This window comes from Helobdella robusta, assembly GCF_000326865.2.
Source record: "Helobdella robusta unplaced genomic scaffold HELROscaffold_15, whole genome shotgun sequence".
Lineage (NCBI taxonomy): Eukaryota > Metazoa > Annelida > Clitellata > Rhynchobdellida > Glossiphoniidae > Helobdella > Helobdella robusta.
The window spans coordinates 251,220-264,787 of NW_008703839.1; the positions used below are offsets into that span (position 1 = coordinate 251,220).

The 13,568-nt window shown below is 36.0% G+C and overlaps 1 protein-coding gene across 1 annotated transcript; it reads right to left on the reverse strand.

The window, feature by feature from the left end:
* Positions 1-9,634: 9,634 nt before the first annotated feature.
* On the reverse strand, positions 9,635-10,359 carry HELRODRAFT_169136 (hypothetical protein; the record flags this gene model as incomplete). The annotated part of the gene is made up of 2 exons (XM_009015009.1): positions 9,635-10,038; positions 10,203-10,359. 2 exons carry the CDS (start codon positions 10,357-10,359, stop codon positions 9,635-9,637), a joined length of 561 nt encoding a protein of 186 aa, XP_009013257.1.
* Between the last annotated feature and the right edge of the window lie 3,209 nt (positions 10,360-13,568).

Consider the following 13,568-nt stretch of genomic DNA (forward strand, 5'->3'; position numbering starts at 1 on the left):
TATATATATATATATATATATATATATATATATATATATATATATATATATATATATATATATATATATATATATATATATATATATATATATATATATATATATATATATATATATATTCTTTATTTGTTGTTTAATAATTAGAAAATAATTTATATATGATAAATTTAATAAATTTATTTCATATCCAATTTTAATTTTAATTTTTCAATTTAAACGGTAGTCCATAACCCGGTTTTTTATAATATCATACTATCACCACATAGTTTGTTTATTTTTTACATGTTGACATTGTTATTTAAATCTTAATTTCTAACTTTTATATTTTATTTCAATCTTAATAATAGCAGCATCAATTAAGAATATTTCCGAACATTTATCGTTTTACATATTTCTACAAGGTAACACTATTTTATTCATTTATAATTATTTATTATATCTAATATTTCACAATAGCATGTTATTCATTTATAATTATATCTAATATTTCACAATAGCATGTTACCATATTATATTATAACTTATCAAATTTAAATTTATCTTTCATTGTTTTATTGAAAATTTTTACAATTCACTAATTTTAGGCTCTGATGATGGCTACCTAGCCGAAACAAAGTTGTTAGCCATGACATGACACAAGTTTTTAATAAATATGATTTGCAACAATTACATCGTGTTGATTCAATTTCAAAGAAATTAATAAATGCAAAATGGGCAAACATATTCAACGAAATTTGTATAAATGAAAACCTCTTTCCTAAATATATATACATATATATATAACTATAAATATGTTCAATTATTTAATTTTATGTTCAATTTCTTGTTTAACCATATTTTAAAAGTACGTTACATTATTTACACTATTATTATCAACATTCAATATATAATTTAATTTCATCTTAATATTATTTTATATCTTCCTAATTTATCTCATTTCAATGATTTTAATATTTCAGTATTACTCACAATAATATTCAGCTCCGATAATGGCTAAATAGCTGAAACAGCGTTGCCAGCTAACAAATTTCATGAATGTTTTGAATAAATAGGAATTCAAAAACTATGTGGTGTTGAAGTTCTCGTGGTGTTGAAGTTCTTATCAAAAAACTTTTGAACGCAGAGTGGGCATACAAATTTAATGAAATATGCATCAACGAAGGACTCGTCCCAAACTATATATAAATATATATATATTTTTACAATATTCTATAAATTCTACCGAATGTTTGGCGTTAATATATATATATATATATATATATATATATATATATATATATATATATATATATATATATATATATATATATATATATATATATATATACATATATATATATATATATATATATATATATATATATATATATATATATATATATATATATATATATATATATCAACCCTCGTTTATAGTCTCCATCAGTTGTGGGCCAGACTTTTTTATACCATTCATCAGCTTCTGTCTCCAAGCCGATCTATCCACTCCGTCTGTCTCCTTGAGACCAAGTGCCTTCAAGTCCTCGTGTATGGTTTGCATCCAGGACATTTTTGGGCAGGTGCCAGGCACCTGGTGCTCAGTAACGGAAATTATTGTATAGTTTTCGCTTCGCTTCATATGGCCAAACCCTCATAGGCGATGACGACGACATGCATCCTTCAACGTGGACAGTCCCGATCGGTTCAGGATCTCGGTTTTATGGATATGGTCCTATAGGTATAGGTCAACATACAACGAATCATCTTCATGTCAGTTCGGTGAAGCTGCTGTCCGAGTTTTGTTGTCATCGGCCACGTCTTTCCACCATACATCAGAACAGAAAGTATAGCTGTGTTGTATAGCTCTGAGCGCAGCGGTAGAGAAATACTACGCCACATCAGTACCGAAGCAAGGAGGTGCCATCTGTCCCCGAATGCGTTCATGAACGGCGGCATCAGCTTTTCCAGTACAATCAGCATATCTCTTAAATACTGAAATGAAGTAACAGTTTCGATCCCGGTGATCGTATCATCATCTGGGCTCCGTTGTCGCGGGTTGATGCAGGCGGGACATACAATATCAGTCACTTTCCTCAGTGAGCCGGTAATTCTCTAGTATCGTCCGTGACACCACTGCTGACTTCGTAGGCATTTGATCGAGTTGCTTCCAACTCCAGCCCCACACCGAACATGGCCAATGATCAGAGACTACAGGCTTAGCGGTACCACCAGTGATCATAGTTTTTGTTTTGTCAAGGTTTACCGTCAGTCCGTGCTCGGCGAGCTGGGTATTCCAGACCTCAAACTTTCTGGCTGCCTCTTGTTCCGGGGCCGCCGTCAGGACGATATCATCTGCATATTTCACATTCAATATGTTATCTGTGCGTGTCGGTTTGGTTATTTCTTCCATCACCACGATGAAGAGCAGGGGGCTGAGTATTGACATAAGCATGTTGACCTAAGGGACTATATCCATACAATTGAGATCCTGAACCGATCGGGACTGTGCACGTTGAAGGATGCATGTCGTAGTCATAGCCTAAGATGTTTTGGCCATGTGAAGCAAAGCGAAAACGATACAATAATTTCCGTTACTGCGCACCAGGTGCCTGGCACTCGCCCAAGAGGTCGTCCAAAGAAGTCCTGGACGCAGACCATACACGAGGACTTGAAGGCATTTGGTCTCAAGGAGACAGACGAGTGGATAAATCGGCTTGGAGACAGAAACTGATGAATGGAATAAAAAATTCCGACCCAAAACGGATAAACGAGGATTGATTGATTGGTTGGATTGAATGATTGTTAGGATTGAGACTGTCCGAAATGCAATTATTGATGAAAATCACAGCATGTTCTGCGCTGGCCACGTACACAATGTATCAATTCGTATCTGAATACCGAAAATGGCTTTTCTGTTCTATTAAACGGTTTTAAACAGGCACGTATCACAGCCCTTGTCGACAAAAGGAAGCGGCGAAAGCAGGCAGCCCAATATAGTAGCGGCCCGGGGTGTAAGTTTGCAGTCATAGTCGCAGATATTCATCGGGAATAGGTCTATTCTCTCACAAAAAGTCTCAATAACGACCCAGTTCGTTAAAAGCGACAATGTATTCCAATTTTTAAAAAATTATTATCCTAGACATAAATATAGAATAGTTTTGCTAAAAAAAACATCGACTGATTTCAAATGTTAATATATATGATTGTGAAGATTAATTAAAATTACAAAGCAAAAGTTGAAATTTTTCTGGGATTCGGAGCCCGGAGTCTGCTCTGGAAATGGGTCGCAACTTCTTTTCCCGGTGTCGGAAAAATTTTTTATTGACCTCGATCTTTGCTTTGTATACCTAATATCTTTATCTTATTTTATTACACATTTTATCAATTTCTTCTATCATTTTACAATCAATAACTTTATAAACTCAAAGTAGTGTTAAAAATCTAAAAAACGTAGTGCCTAAGTCATATTTAAAACTAACAAAAACGAATTAAGTCGCACAGTAGAATTTATGTGATACAGAGCACGATTACGTAAACCATGAATGAAACAATTGAAACTAAAAAGTATAGAAAAAATAATTAAGCAAGGAATAAAACTGATACAAACCATGATCTCTTGTACAACTGCTAGTTGTTCATTCGGTAAAACAATATCGTGATGGTGTAATGCACATTTTCTTTTGCTAAAACAGACAAAAATTAACTTTAATATTTCTGTATTCTTTGAATATATATTTTTCAAATCATTTTAAATTCAAAAGAAGCTACCACGGTTAGGAAAGTTTACCAACGTTAAAAATGTAGAAATAGACTATTGTGTTAAAAGATATGGAACCAGAAACATGGCCAAATTGGTAGCTTTATGGCATCAATCTTCTCCACAAGAAATATTGCTTGCAAATGAGTCTTTGTTTTTGTCTTGCTACCAACATCGACAGGTCGATACACCCAACACCGATCAATCGATGCAAATAAACTGCAACCCATCCTTGCTGCTGCTCCTTGCTGCTGGCGTTGAGTCAAACCCCAACCCACTTAAATAGCTATAAATGCACATCCTGCAAGCTGTTTAGATCGCTTTGCTTCAATCTGCTGCTCGGTGTCTTAACTCGACAGACATCTGTAATCACATCCACGACATTCAAAGTTACAATCAACGCACATATCGCAGCAACAATTCATCCTTCAACTCAATATTGATGGCCACACCAGCGAAACATTAGTACTGCAACATTTTTTCACAAACACAACATCCAGTTGTGCTCTTCAAAAAACCAATTTAGGCAATAAGAATTCTCCAACCTTTCTACATCATACAATCATCAGACAAGACCGCACAAATCGTGGTGGTGTCCTAGCCTTCCTAATTCATAACACCATATCTATCAAACTCGCCAACCACCGAACTACAGACAACCATACAGAAATCCAATCAATCGAACTCACAAACAAACAAGGACCACTCACCGTCATCAACATCTATATTCCCTCCAACGGTGCACGCACTCCTGGCTTCATCCCATCAATCACACACCTACCTCATCATACTGATGAGATCAACTCCTCCAACTTCGCATATATCAATATCAATGATAATCGACCTAGCCACCTTCCCTCCCTCGGCTAACCTACTTATCCGAATCTCACAATAGTTTCCCAACTTACTCCACAGCATCTTTAAATTTCGATCATCCTCCTATCATTATAACAATAGAAACTCATTTGCATTAACATATCAAAAGCAGACCGGGACGCGTTCACCAGGCAAACCGATCAACGGTTGGCATGATCTTATCGCTGCGGTGCTTGCATGAGAAGTGTCGGGAAAGGCCGATGCCGCTCTACATTCTTATGCTCCTTTAATACGCTTTCAGGGATGGTAGTAAGGGTATGTAAATACATACAAGGTCAGATGACAGGCTCTACAACCTGGCTCGCCTACGTGCCAAAATTAGGGTATTCATTCGTGAAATGCTTTTTGCTGATGACGCTACCTCAGTGTTGCCCTTTCAATACGCTTTCAAGGATTGTAGTGAGAGTGTGTACATCCATACCATGTCAGAGGGCAGGCTCTACAACCTGTCCCGTCAACGTGCCAAAATTAGAGTATTCAATCGTGAAATGCTGATGACGCTACGTCAGTGTCGCACACAGGACGACATCAGTGTCTTGTCACCCGCTTCTCCCACGCGAGTAAAGATTTTAGGCTAACCATAAGCCTGAAGAAGACCAACATAACGGTTCAGGGCATGCAGACTCCTCTTAAAATTACCACTGATGGACATACACTCGACGTTGTTGAGAACTTTACCAACCTCTGGTCGACCATTTCCGGTCCTATCTGCAGATTGTGAGGTCAACAGCAGGATCGCTAGGGCCGCCACAGTAATGGCCAGGCTAAATCAGCGATTATGAAACAACCCCAGTCTAACTGTAAAAACTAGACTATATGTCTACCGGGCCTGCGTGCTAAGCATCCTTTTATATGGTTGTATGACGTGGACTGTCTGTGCTAGACATAAGGAAAAACTCAACAGCTTCCACGTGTGATGTTTGCATCGCCTGCTATGGAACAGATGACAAGACATCAAAGTGCTGAAGTGAACTGGCATGAGAAGTCGATATGCAGTTTTCAATGAAAGGTGTCTCGGATGTTAGGACGATGGATAATCGTCGTATCCCCGAGGATTTCCTGATGGTGAACTGGTTGAAAAAGGCTTCGGTTTCATGATATTTGTTAGAGAAACATGATTAGCTGCTCCATCAATTTAAGATCTTGGGAAAAATTAGCAGTTGATCGAGCGATTTGAGAGTGTTTTGAGTGCGGAGGTGGAAACAGCGTCAAAATCAACTGCAGCAGCCGATGGTAACGTTTGTCATTCCGGAATTTGGTCTGCTTAGCCATTCTCGGCGGCGCAAGATTCACCAACTTTGGTTATAGTTTCAAAATCGTCACCCGACACGGAGGTAAGCCGATGATTATAATAAAGTTGAATTAAGGTAAAGTTAGTTTTAACAATGAGTTCAAGTAATAAGGTGATATAGTTAGTTTTTAACAAAAAGTTCGCAGATAAATTGGAAATACCGTAATTTCTTTGTTTCGTTTTACAGTTAATGTCATTTGTGTTTGTTGTGGCAGGTTGCATGATTGAGATGGAAGAAGGCAGTTGGATTAAGTTTGCATATTGATCGATTTGGAGTGTTCTTTGGTAATTTGCTGCTAAAACAAGATATTCACGTGCAATTTTTTTATTATGTGTTAATTTAGAGTGTCCTGATAGTCCGTCATTAGATAGGTGGCATGTAAGTCGACTTGATAGAGAGATAGTTGTCATACCAATATAGGTTTGATGATCACAGCCATCATTGCTACATTGATACTGGTAGATTACCTTTGTTTGTTTGATTGGGTTATTATCGGTGGATTATTAATTCTTATTAAATTAGCTGTTTTGGAAGTTTTTGTAGTAAATTTTAATTATGATTTGTTAATTAGGTACTGTAGGTTTGATGCTAATGATAAAGCGGAAATTAACAACCACGTCATCTAGCCTCTACTATCACCAATCAAAATTACTACACGCAAACTTCGTCAACGCAAACATAACTATCAAGTCGCCACTCAATCAACATATCAGGAAAACACCTTCCTCACAAGACACCTTAGATATATTAGCACTTAATAAAACTTCATCATTTACTCAATTTAGTTTTCTTTTTTTATCGATCACTTAACTAACTTACTAAGTCTAATAATAAATTATTTTATTTATTTGTCTTTTTAAACCATTACTTTATTTCATTTTCTATACTTTTCATGTATAAACATTTTTCCTTCGTTATTTATATTTCGTTATCATTTTATACTATTGTCTTGCACGCTGTAAAAGTTTCTGCGTTTGTCAGATACTGATTTTTTACAGAACAATAAAAAATGTTCCTTTTAATTATATTACTGATTATCGATTCGTTTGTTTTATATCTGCTGTTCATAATGTTTCTGTATTATATTTTTTGGAAAATAATTTCGTTTTTTCTCGACAGAAAATTTAATTGCATTTTATCACAGCAAACTTCACACTTAAGTCGCATTGTCATTATATGTTTTGACAGCCGATATAGCAAGGCTAGTGTGTGAATAGGCTCAATTGATTTTACGCAGCAGTTTTTGGTCAGTGCCCTTTGAAATATTGAGAGCAATAAGCAGCATTTTCATCATATTTTACTTTATTACTATAGAAAAAGTAAAAATGCTGTTCAAGCCAGAAAGAAATTAACCGATGAGTATGGAAAAGATGTGTTGACAATACGCCAGTGCCAGAACTGGTTTGCAAAATTTCGATCCGACAATTTTGATGTCAAAGATACACCACGTTCTGGAAGGCCGGTTGAGGCTGATAAAGATGCAATAAAGGCATTAGTTGATGAGAGGCTAAATTTATCAAATTTAACTGTTATGATCTGTTATGAAGACCAGGGTTTAACCTCGAAACTCGATATATGGGTTCCCCATGTCCTCACGGAGAGAAATTTGTGTCGTTACGTTGAAGTCTGTGCTTTACTTCTCAAACGTCACGAAAATGATCCATTTTTGAAGCGCATCATCATTGGGGGAGTTAGATTTTTTTTCTTTTCAATTTCATTCATCTTCAGTTTCGTTAACAATTTATTCCACATTATCGGGCAGTACAAGGCAAAACTTCTTGAAACTGTTGAAAACTTAACCCGTGGTACCTGAAAATCATTGTACCTGTAGGACCTCAAAATTCACCCACACTTGGTCACTGAGGTTTTTTTGCACAAATCAATTAGTTATTTCGGTGTCGCACCTTTGACACATCATTTCATCAACACCAAACTTTTGAAAACAATTTTGCTCTCAATTGACAGCCAATGTAAATCATGAAGTATTGGCGTCACATGATCATATTTCTTCATTTGTACCATAATCTTTACCGCACAATTTTGTATTGATTGCAGTCTATATAATGTTAACTTTGAGCATCCGCTAAGTAAGCTGTTGCAACAATCAACTCAACTGGCCACGAAAGAATGCACAAAAGATTTTGTTGCATACACATCAAGAAAAGCTTTTATGCGACCGATCTGTCGAAGCTGAAATGAACAGTCCCTGATGATATTGCCGATATGTTAACGCATGTTTAGTGTACCATCTAACCAAAAACCCAAATTTTTTACCACATCAGAAAAAGACACTATAACAGACCCAAATTTTACCTCTTCAAGATTAATCTTTAAAAATTGCTGTCTAGTTCCAATTAACACCACTTGTGTCTTGTTCTCATTCAATTTCAATCTGTAACGCTCAATCAATTTTTTAAGTACATTATTTTTTCTGACACTAATTCGACCATTGTTGTCACCGATCCCACATCAGCACTGGTTATAATCTGTATGTCATCGGCGTATGAGTATACATGTAGATCATCATGTTTTAGCGCATTTGCTATAACTGAAGTGTATATGATAAAAAGGAGAGGGCCCAATACTGAATCTTGAAAAACTCCACTTTTAATATCCATCACTGCTGATGATTGTCCTGCGTAAACAACTTCAAAGCTTCATTCACAAACAAATGAGGTTACCCAATCAAGCACTTTGCCTTTCAAACCAAATTGATTTTTCCAAAGTTGATGGAGCATATCATGATTGACGCAGTCAAAAGCTGTACTCATGTCCAGAAATGCCATGAGAGACTTCTTATCAATAGTTTCGAAGGCATCTATCAATATATGTGTTAGCGATGTCTCTGTTGAATGATGCTTTCTATAGGCAGATCACGCATATGGCATTAAGTTCTGTTTGTTTAAGTGCAGCACCATTTCTCGTACAACCATTATTTCGATTACCTTTGACAATTTGATTTGGAAACCGGTCTGTAGTTACTTAAAACAGACGCGTCCACCCTGGGCTACTTCCACAACAGTGTAACAATCGCATGCTTGGCCAACTTTGGAAAAATTCCATCTCTTAAGGATGCATTAACCATGCCGTTATAAAAGGCAGAAGAACGTCTAAAAATTTCTTAACGATGTTTATTGAGGTCAAATAAATTGTTTCGTTTCGTTTCGTTAGGACAGAATCACAGGAGCAGGTCGTTGATGGTATGTGCATTATAATTTTATAAACCTCTTCTGCTGTACATGGTTCAAAAATATCCAATACTCCAACAGATATCTCTTCAATGACAGGGATGTCATAATACCGAGTTAGTGCCATGATTTTACCTTATTTTCAAAATAATTAAGAAAATCACTAGATGTGAGTCTATCAGATTTTGACTCTGACATGTTTGCATGTTCAAATGACGCCAAAGATGAAAAAGATTGTTTTTGTATAAAGCTACCCGATTTCGCCAATAACCAGTTTTTGTCTTTCAGCAGCATTTTCCGGTTTTTCAGGGCATCATACTATTTTTCCTTATCATCGTTATTTTTCGCTTTACGATATTTTTTCCCAGCGTCCTACAGGTCTAGACTGAAAAAAATCTTCATCCAACCAGAGAGTTAATGGACAAAACTTACAAATAACTTTTTTAATTGGTGCATTCTCATCTGCCAGCCGTCGCAACTCTGTAACAAGATCTCATCAGGTCTTCCGAACAAGCATCATCAGCAAAAGGCTTAACAAAGTATCAAAAAATTTTGAAATGCAACTTTGTCATGCCTCTTACAACAACGTACGAGCTTATTTTTGCTTTAACTTTTTTTATAGACAATATGCAGGTCACCAGGGCATGATCCGACAACTTTCCTGGTGTTCTCACGTTGACATCAGTAACCCCATAACCAGATGAGGCAGCCACAAAGTCCAACATTCCGTCCCCTATGTGAGTTGCATCATGTACGAATCTAGCCACATCAAATGTTGTGAAGATACCTTCCATCCTCCTTGCATTTAAATCATCAACGTCCTCCAGATGAATGTTAAAATCGCCAGCCATCAACAATGGAATGTTGCTTACAGTCAGTCCCTCGACTACATGCGCCAACTCGTCAAAAAATAGCTTGTAAGCAACTCTTGAGCCGGGTCGATATACTACCATCAGAATAATTGATACATTTGTTATTGAAATTTGAATACATACACATTTAAACAATGTCAGTTTGGGTATTTCCAATCACTTGTGAGAGTACGCATCTTTAAACATCAAACTACAATGAGCCGGGTCAATACCCTGACGACGTCAATATATCCATAACCTGGCGGCAGCGCAGACTTTACTGAGTCACCATCTGATGATCTGTGCCATGATTCCGTTAGCACCATTACATCGACTTTGTTATGAAACAAAACACCATATATTACCATAGATTTGTTTGACAGCGACCTCACATTCAGCAGACCAGGTTTTATCATTTCACCATTTATTATATTAATTTAATTTATTTACTTATATTATCCGATGTGTTATTGTTGTTGTTGTCGTCGTTTACATGTAAACATGTATGTAGGTGTACCTTAATTATTGAAAGTGTGCAAAATAATTAGAAGCGTGAAGAATCATGATTGTATGGCTTGGACCATCTAATTAATGGGACTATCTTGATTGCATTTTTAATACTTTTAAATTACCAAACATTAACACCAAGCAGTATGATTGTGAAAATGGTTTATCAAAATATGTTAATATGTGGAGTGCATGCATGCATAATTACACATGTTTTTATTATACATGCAAGTTTAAATGTTTGTTTCTTTTCATATATGTAGGTACGTATGTGATAGTACATGTATATACAAAAATCAATTAGGTGGTATTGATTCAAATTAACTTCACGTTGAGTTATTGATAGGAACAGTATTCCATACTGGAAAGACAAAGTCACAAGTTATAACAAAATGAAATGTGCGGGTTTTGCTGTTTATTATTTGTTGCTGGTCTATTGTCGTTTTGTTGTCATTGAATTACACCGTATTTCTGTTTGAAAATCCGGCTCTGGTCGAATTTGAAAAAGTTAAATCCGGTATATCCCTAGTAACAATATCAGTAATTGAACTTTTTATTGATATTAAATAGAAGTTATTTATTTGCTTTGTTGTTTAGCATTTTCTTTGTTCTTTAACATTTGAGGTAAAATTACTTGAACTATAGAACTCGTACCTAAGGTGTGCTTGTTTTTGAACCTGAAAAATTTGTTCGTTACTTGTACTTAAGACCTGAGTACTTGCTTTTGAAAAATATTTGAAAACACCTCTGTTGAGCAATTTGTTTTGTCACCTTGGATGACATGAAAAATTCTGGCATTTTAACACGTTCAAAAAAGAGTCAATAAAATGATAAAAGAATGAAATATGTTGACAGTCTGAAACTTTAAAATTACCTTTTTTTCAATACAGAAGAGACAGTTGGAGACAACGTTTGAAACTTGCTGAATTCCCAATTTAATATATGACATAAACTAAATAGTTGAACAAACTAAGAAAACCAAAACTAAACAAAAGTAAAAAAACGAGTGAATAAGTTAAACACATACAAAGCTGACAGAAATATAAATGTTCAAAAACTAAAGCAAATAATAAAAAAGACAAGGCAAATCTAGACAATTTTTAATATGTTGGCAAAACTTTAAAAATTTCAACAGTATGGATGTTAACTGTTGACCCGGGTTCCAAAAATCTGCGGCTGAATATACATTTCTGTTTAAACACAAAAATCTTATTTACAATATGAGCAAAATCAAATGCTCTTGGTGTTTTTTCAAATGTACACACACACAGAGACAGAAGTACTGAATGCAGCAGCCATCACAATGAAGATGAACCCAATTTGTTGAAATTTTTACTTGGTTGGAATTTCTGTAAAAACGAATTTCGATTAGGTTCCGGCTTTTGTTCCTGGAATAATATCGTTTTTTTGGTTTTCGGTTACGCTCAGAAACTCAATTTTTCCAAGTATAGATAGTTCCTTAAACGCATGTAGCGGACATACGGAAATTCAACTATCACCACAATGCCAATTTGAATTAAATTTTAAATTGTGAATGATAAGAAATCAGTAAAAAAAATGATTTTTAAATGTTGTCAGTATAAAATCAATCAATCTTCGTTTTGCGTCCAGAGACCCAGTTTCCCGAGGTAGGACGTTGTTTTCTTTGCCATCAAATTTTTGCGCCAAATTAGACGATCAGTTGTATCCATTTCATTTAAATTTAGAGCTTTCATATCTTGCTCGATTGTTTGCCACCAGGATTTCTTTGGACGGTCTTTGGGACGTGTGCCAGGTACTTCAACATCTGCAAGAGAAGTTATGGCACTGTTTCCACTTCGTTTGACATGATCAAACCACCTCAGACGGTGTTGCCAGATTCGTCCTTTATATCATCTAAACCAGCACGACGCAGGATTTCGGTAGATTTGATGTGGTCCTTCAGACTAATTCGTTGCATCCATCGGAGCATTATCATGTCGGTTCGTTGAAGTTGTTGTTCCAGTTTTGTTGTCATTGGCCATGTTTCTGCACCTTATAAAAACACAGGACGTATTACAGATTTATAAAGTCTTTATCGTAGTGGTAGTGAGATGTCACGCCGCATCAATAAAGAGACAAGGAGATGCCATTTATTCCAGGCTGCACGTATGCGTGCTCGAACGGCAGCTTCAGCTGTTCCAGTACAATCTAGAACATCCCCTAGATATTGAAACGATGTAACTTTCTCTACCTTAATGACTTCAAAAACAGTGTTATTTCGAATTTGTTGTTGTGGATTGATGCAAACAGGACAAACAAAATTGGACACTTTAGATAAAGTACCAATTATTTTTGAACAACGTTTGTGACACCACTGGTTACACTGCTGACACTTGATTGAAATGTTACCCACAAACTGTACAGGGCCATCGTCCAGTAGCTGTGGATTGGATGAGTTCACCAGTGTTCATTTGCTTTGGTTTTGCTGATGTTGACTTTGAATCCATGATCGGCGAGTCTGGTGTTCCAATCTTTAAACATTTGTGCTGCACTCTGTTCAGACGTGGCTGTTAAAACCATATCATCAGCATATATTAGATTCCAAATGTCACCAGTGCGTACCCCCTTTGTGATTTCTTCCATCACAGTTATAAATAACAGTGGACTGAGAATCGAGCCTTGGTGAACTCCAAAGCCGATGTCAAGTGCAACTGTGTTTCCAACCGTTGTGCTGACGATAGTCTTAGTATTCGTATACACTTCCATCACAAGTCGAACAAGATATTCTGGAATGAGTTGTCGACGTAGACTCCACCTGATTGCTTCACGGGAAGCTTGATCAAATGCTTTTTCAAGGTCTACAAAAATGTGTGATAGTTGTTGATGCTTTGCGAGTTACTTCTCTTGCAGTTGCAGAATGATGTGAATTGTATTAATTGTTGATTTTTCCGCTAGGAAACCAAATTGATAATTTCCTATTGTAATGCACAACGTTAATCTTCTCAATGATTTTCTCGACAATTTTTAGGGAGTGTTCTAACAGACGTATACCCCGATATGAACAGTTCAATGGATCACTTTTGTCTTTGTATAGCAGAACTGTCATGCTATAGTTCCATTCAGTCGGCATTGAGCAATTTCTCCACACTTCACGGCA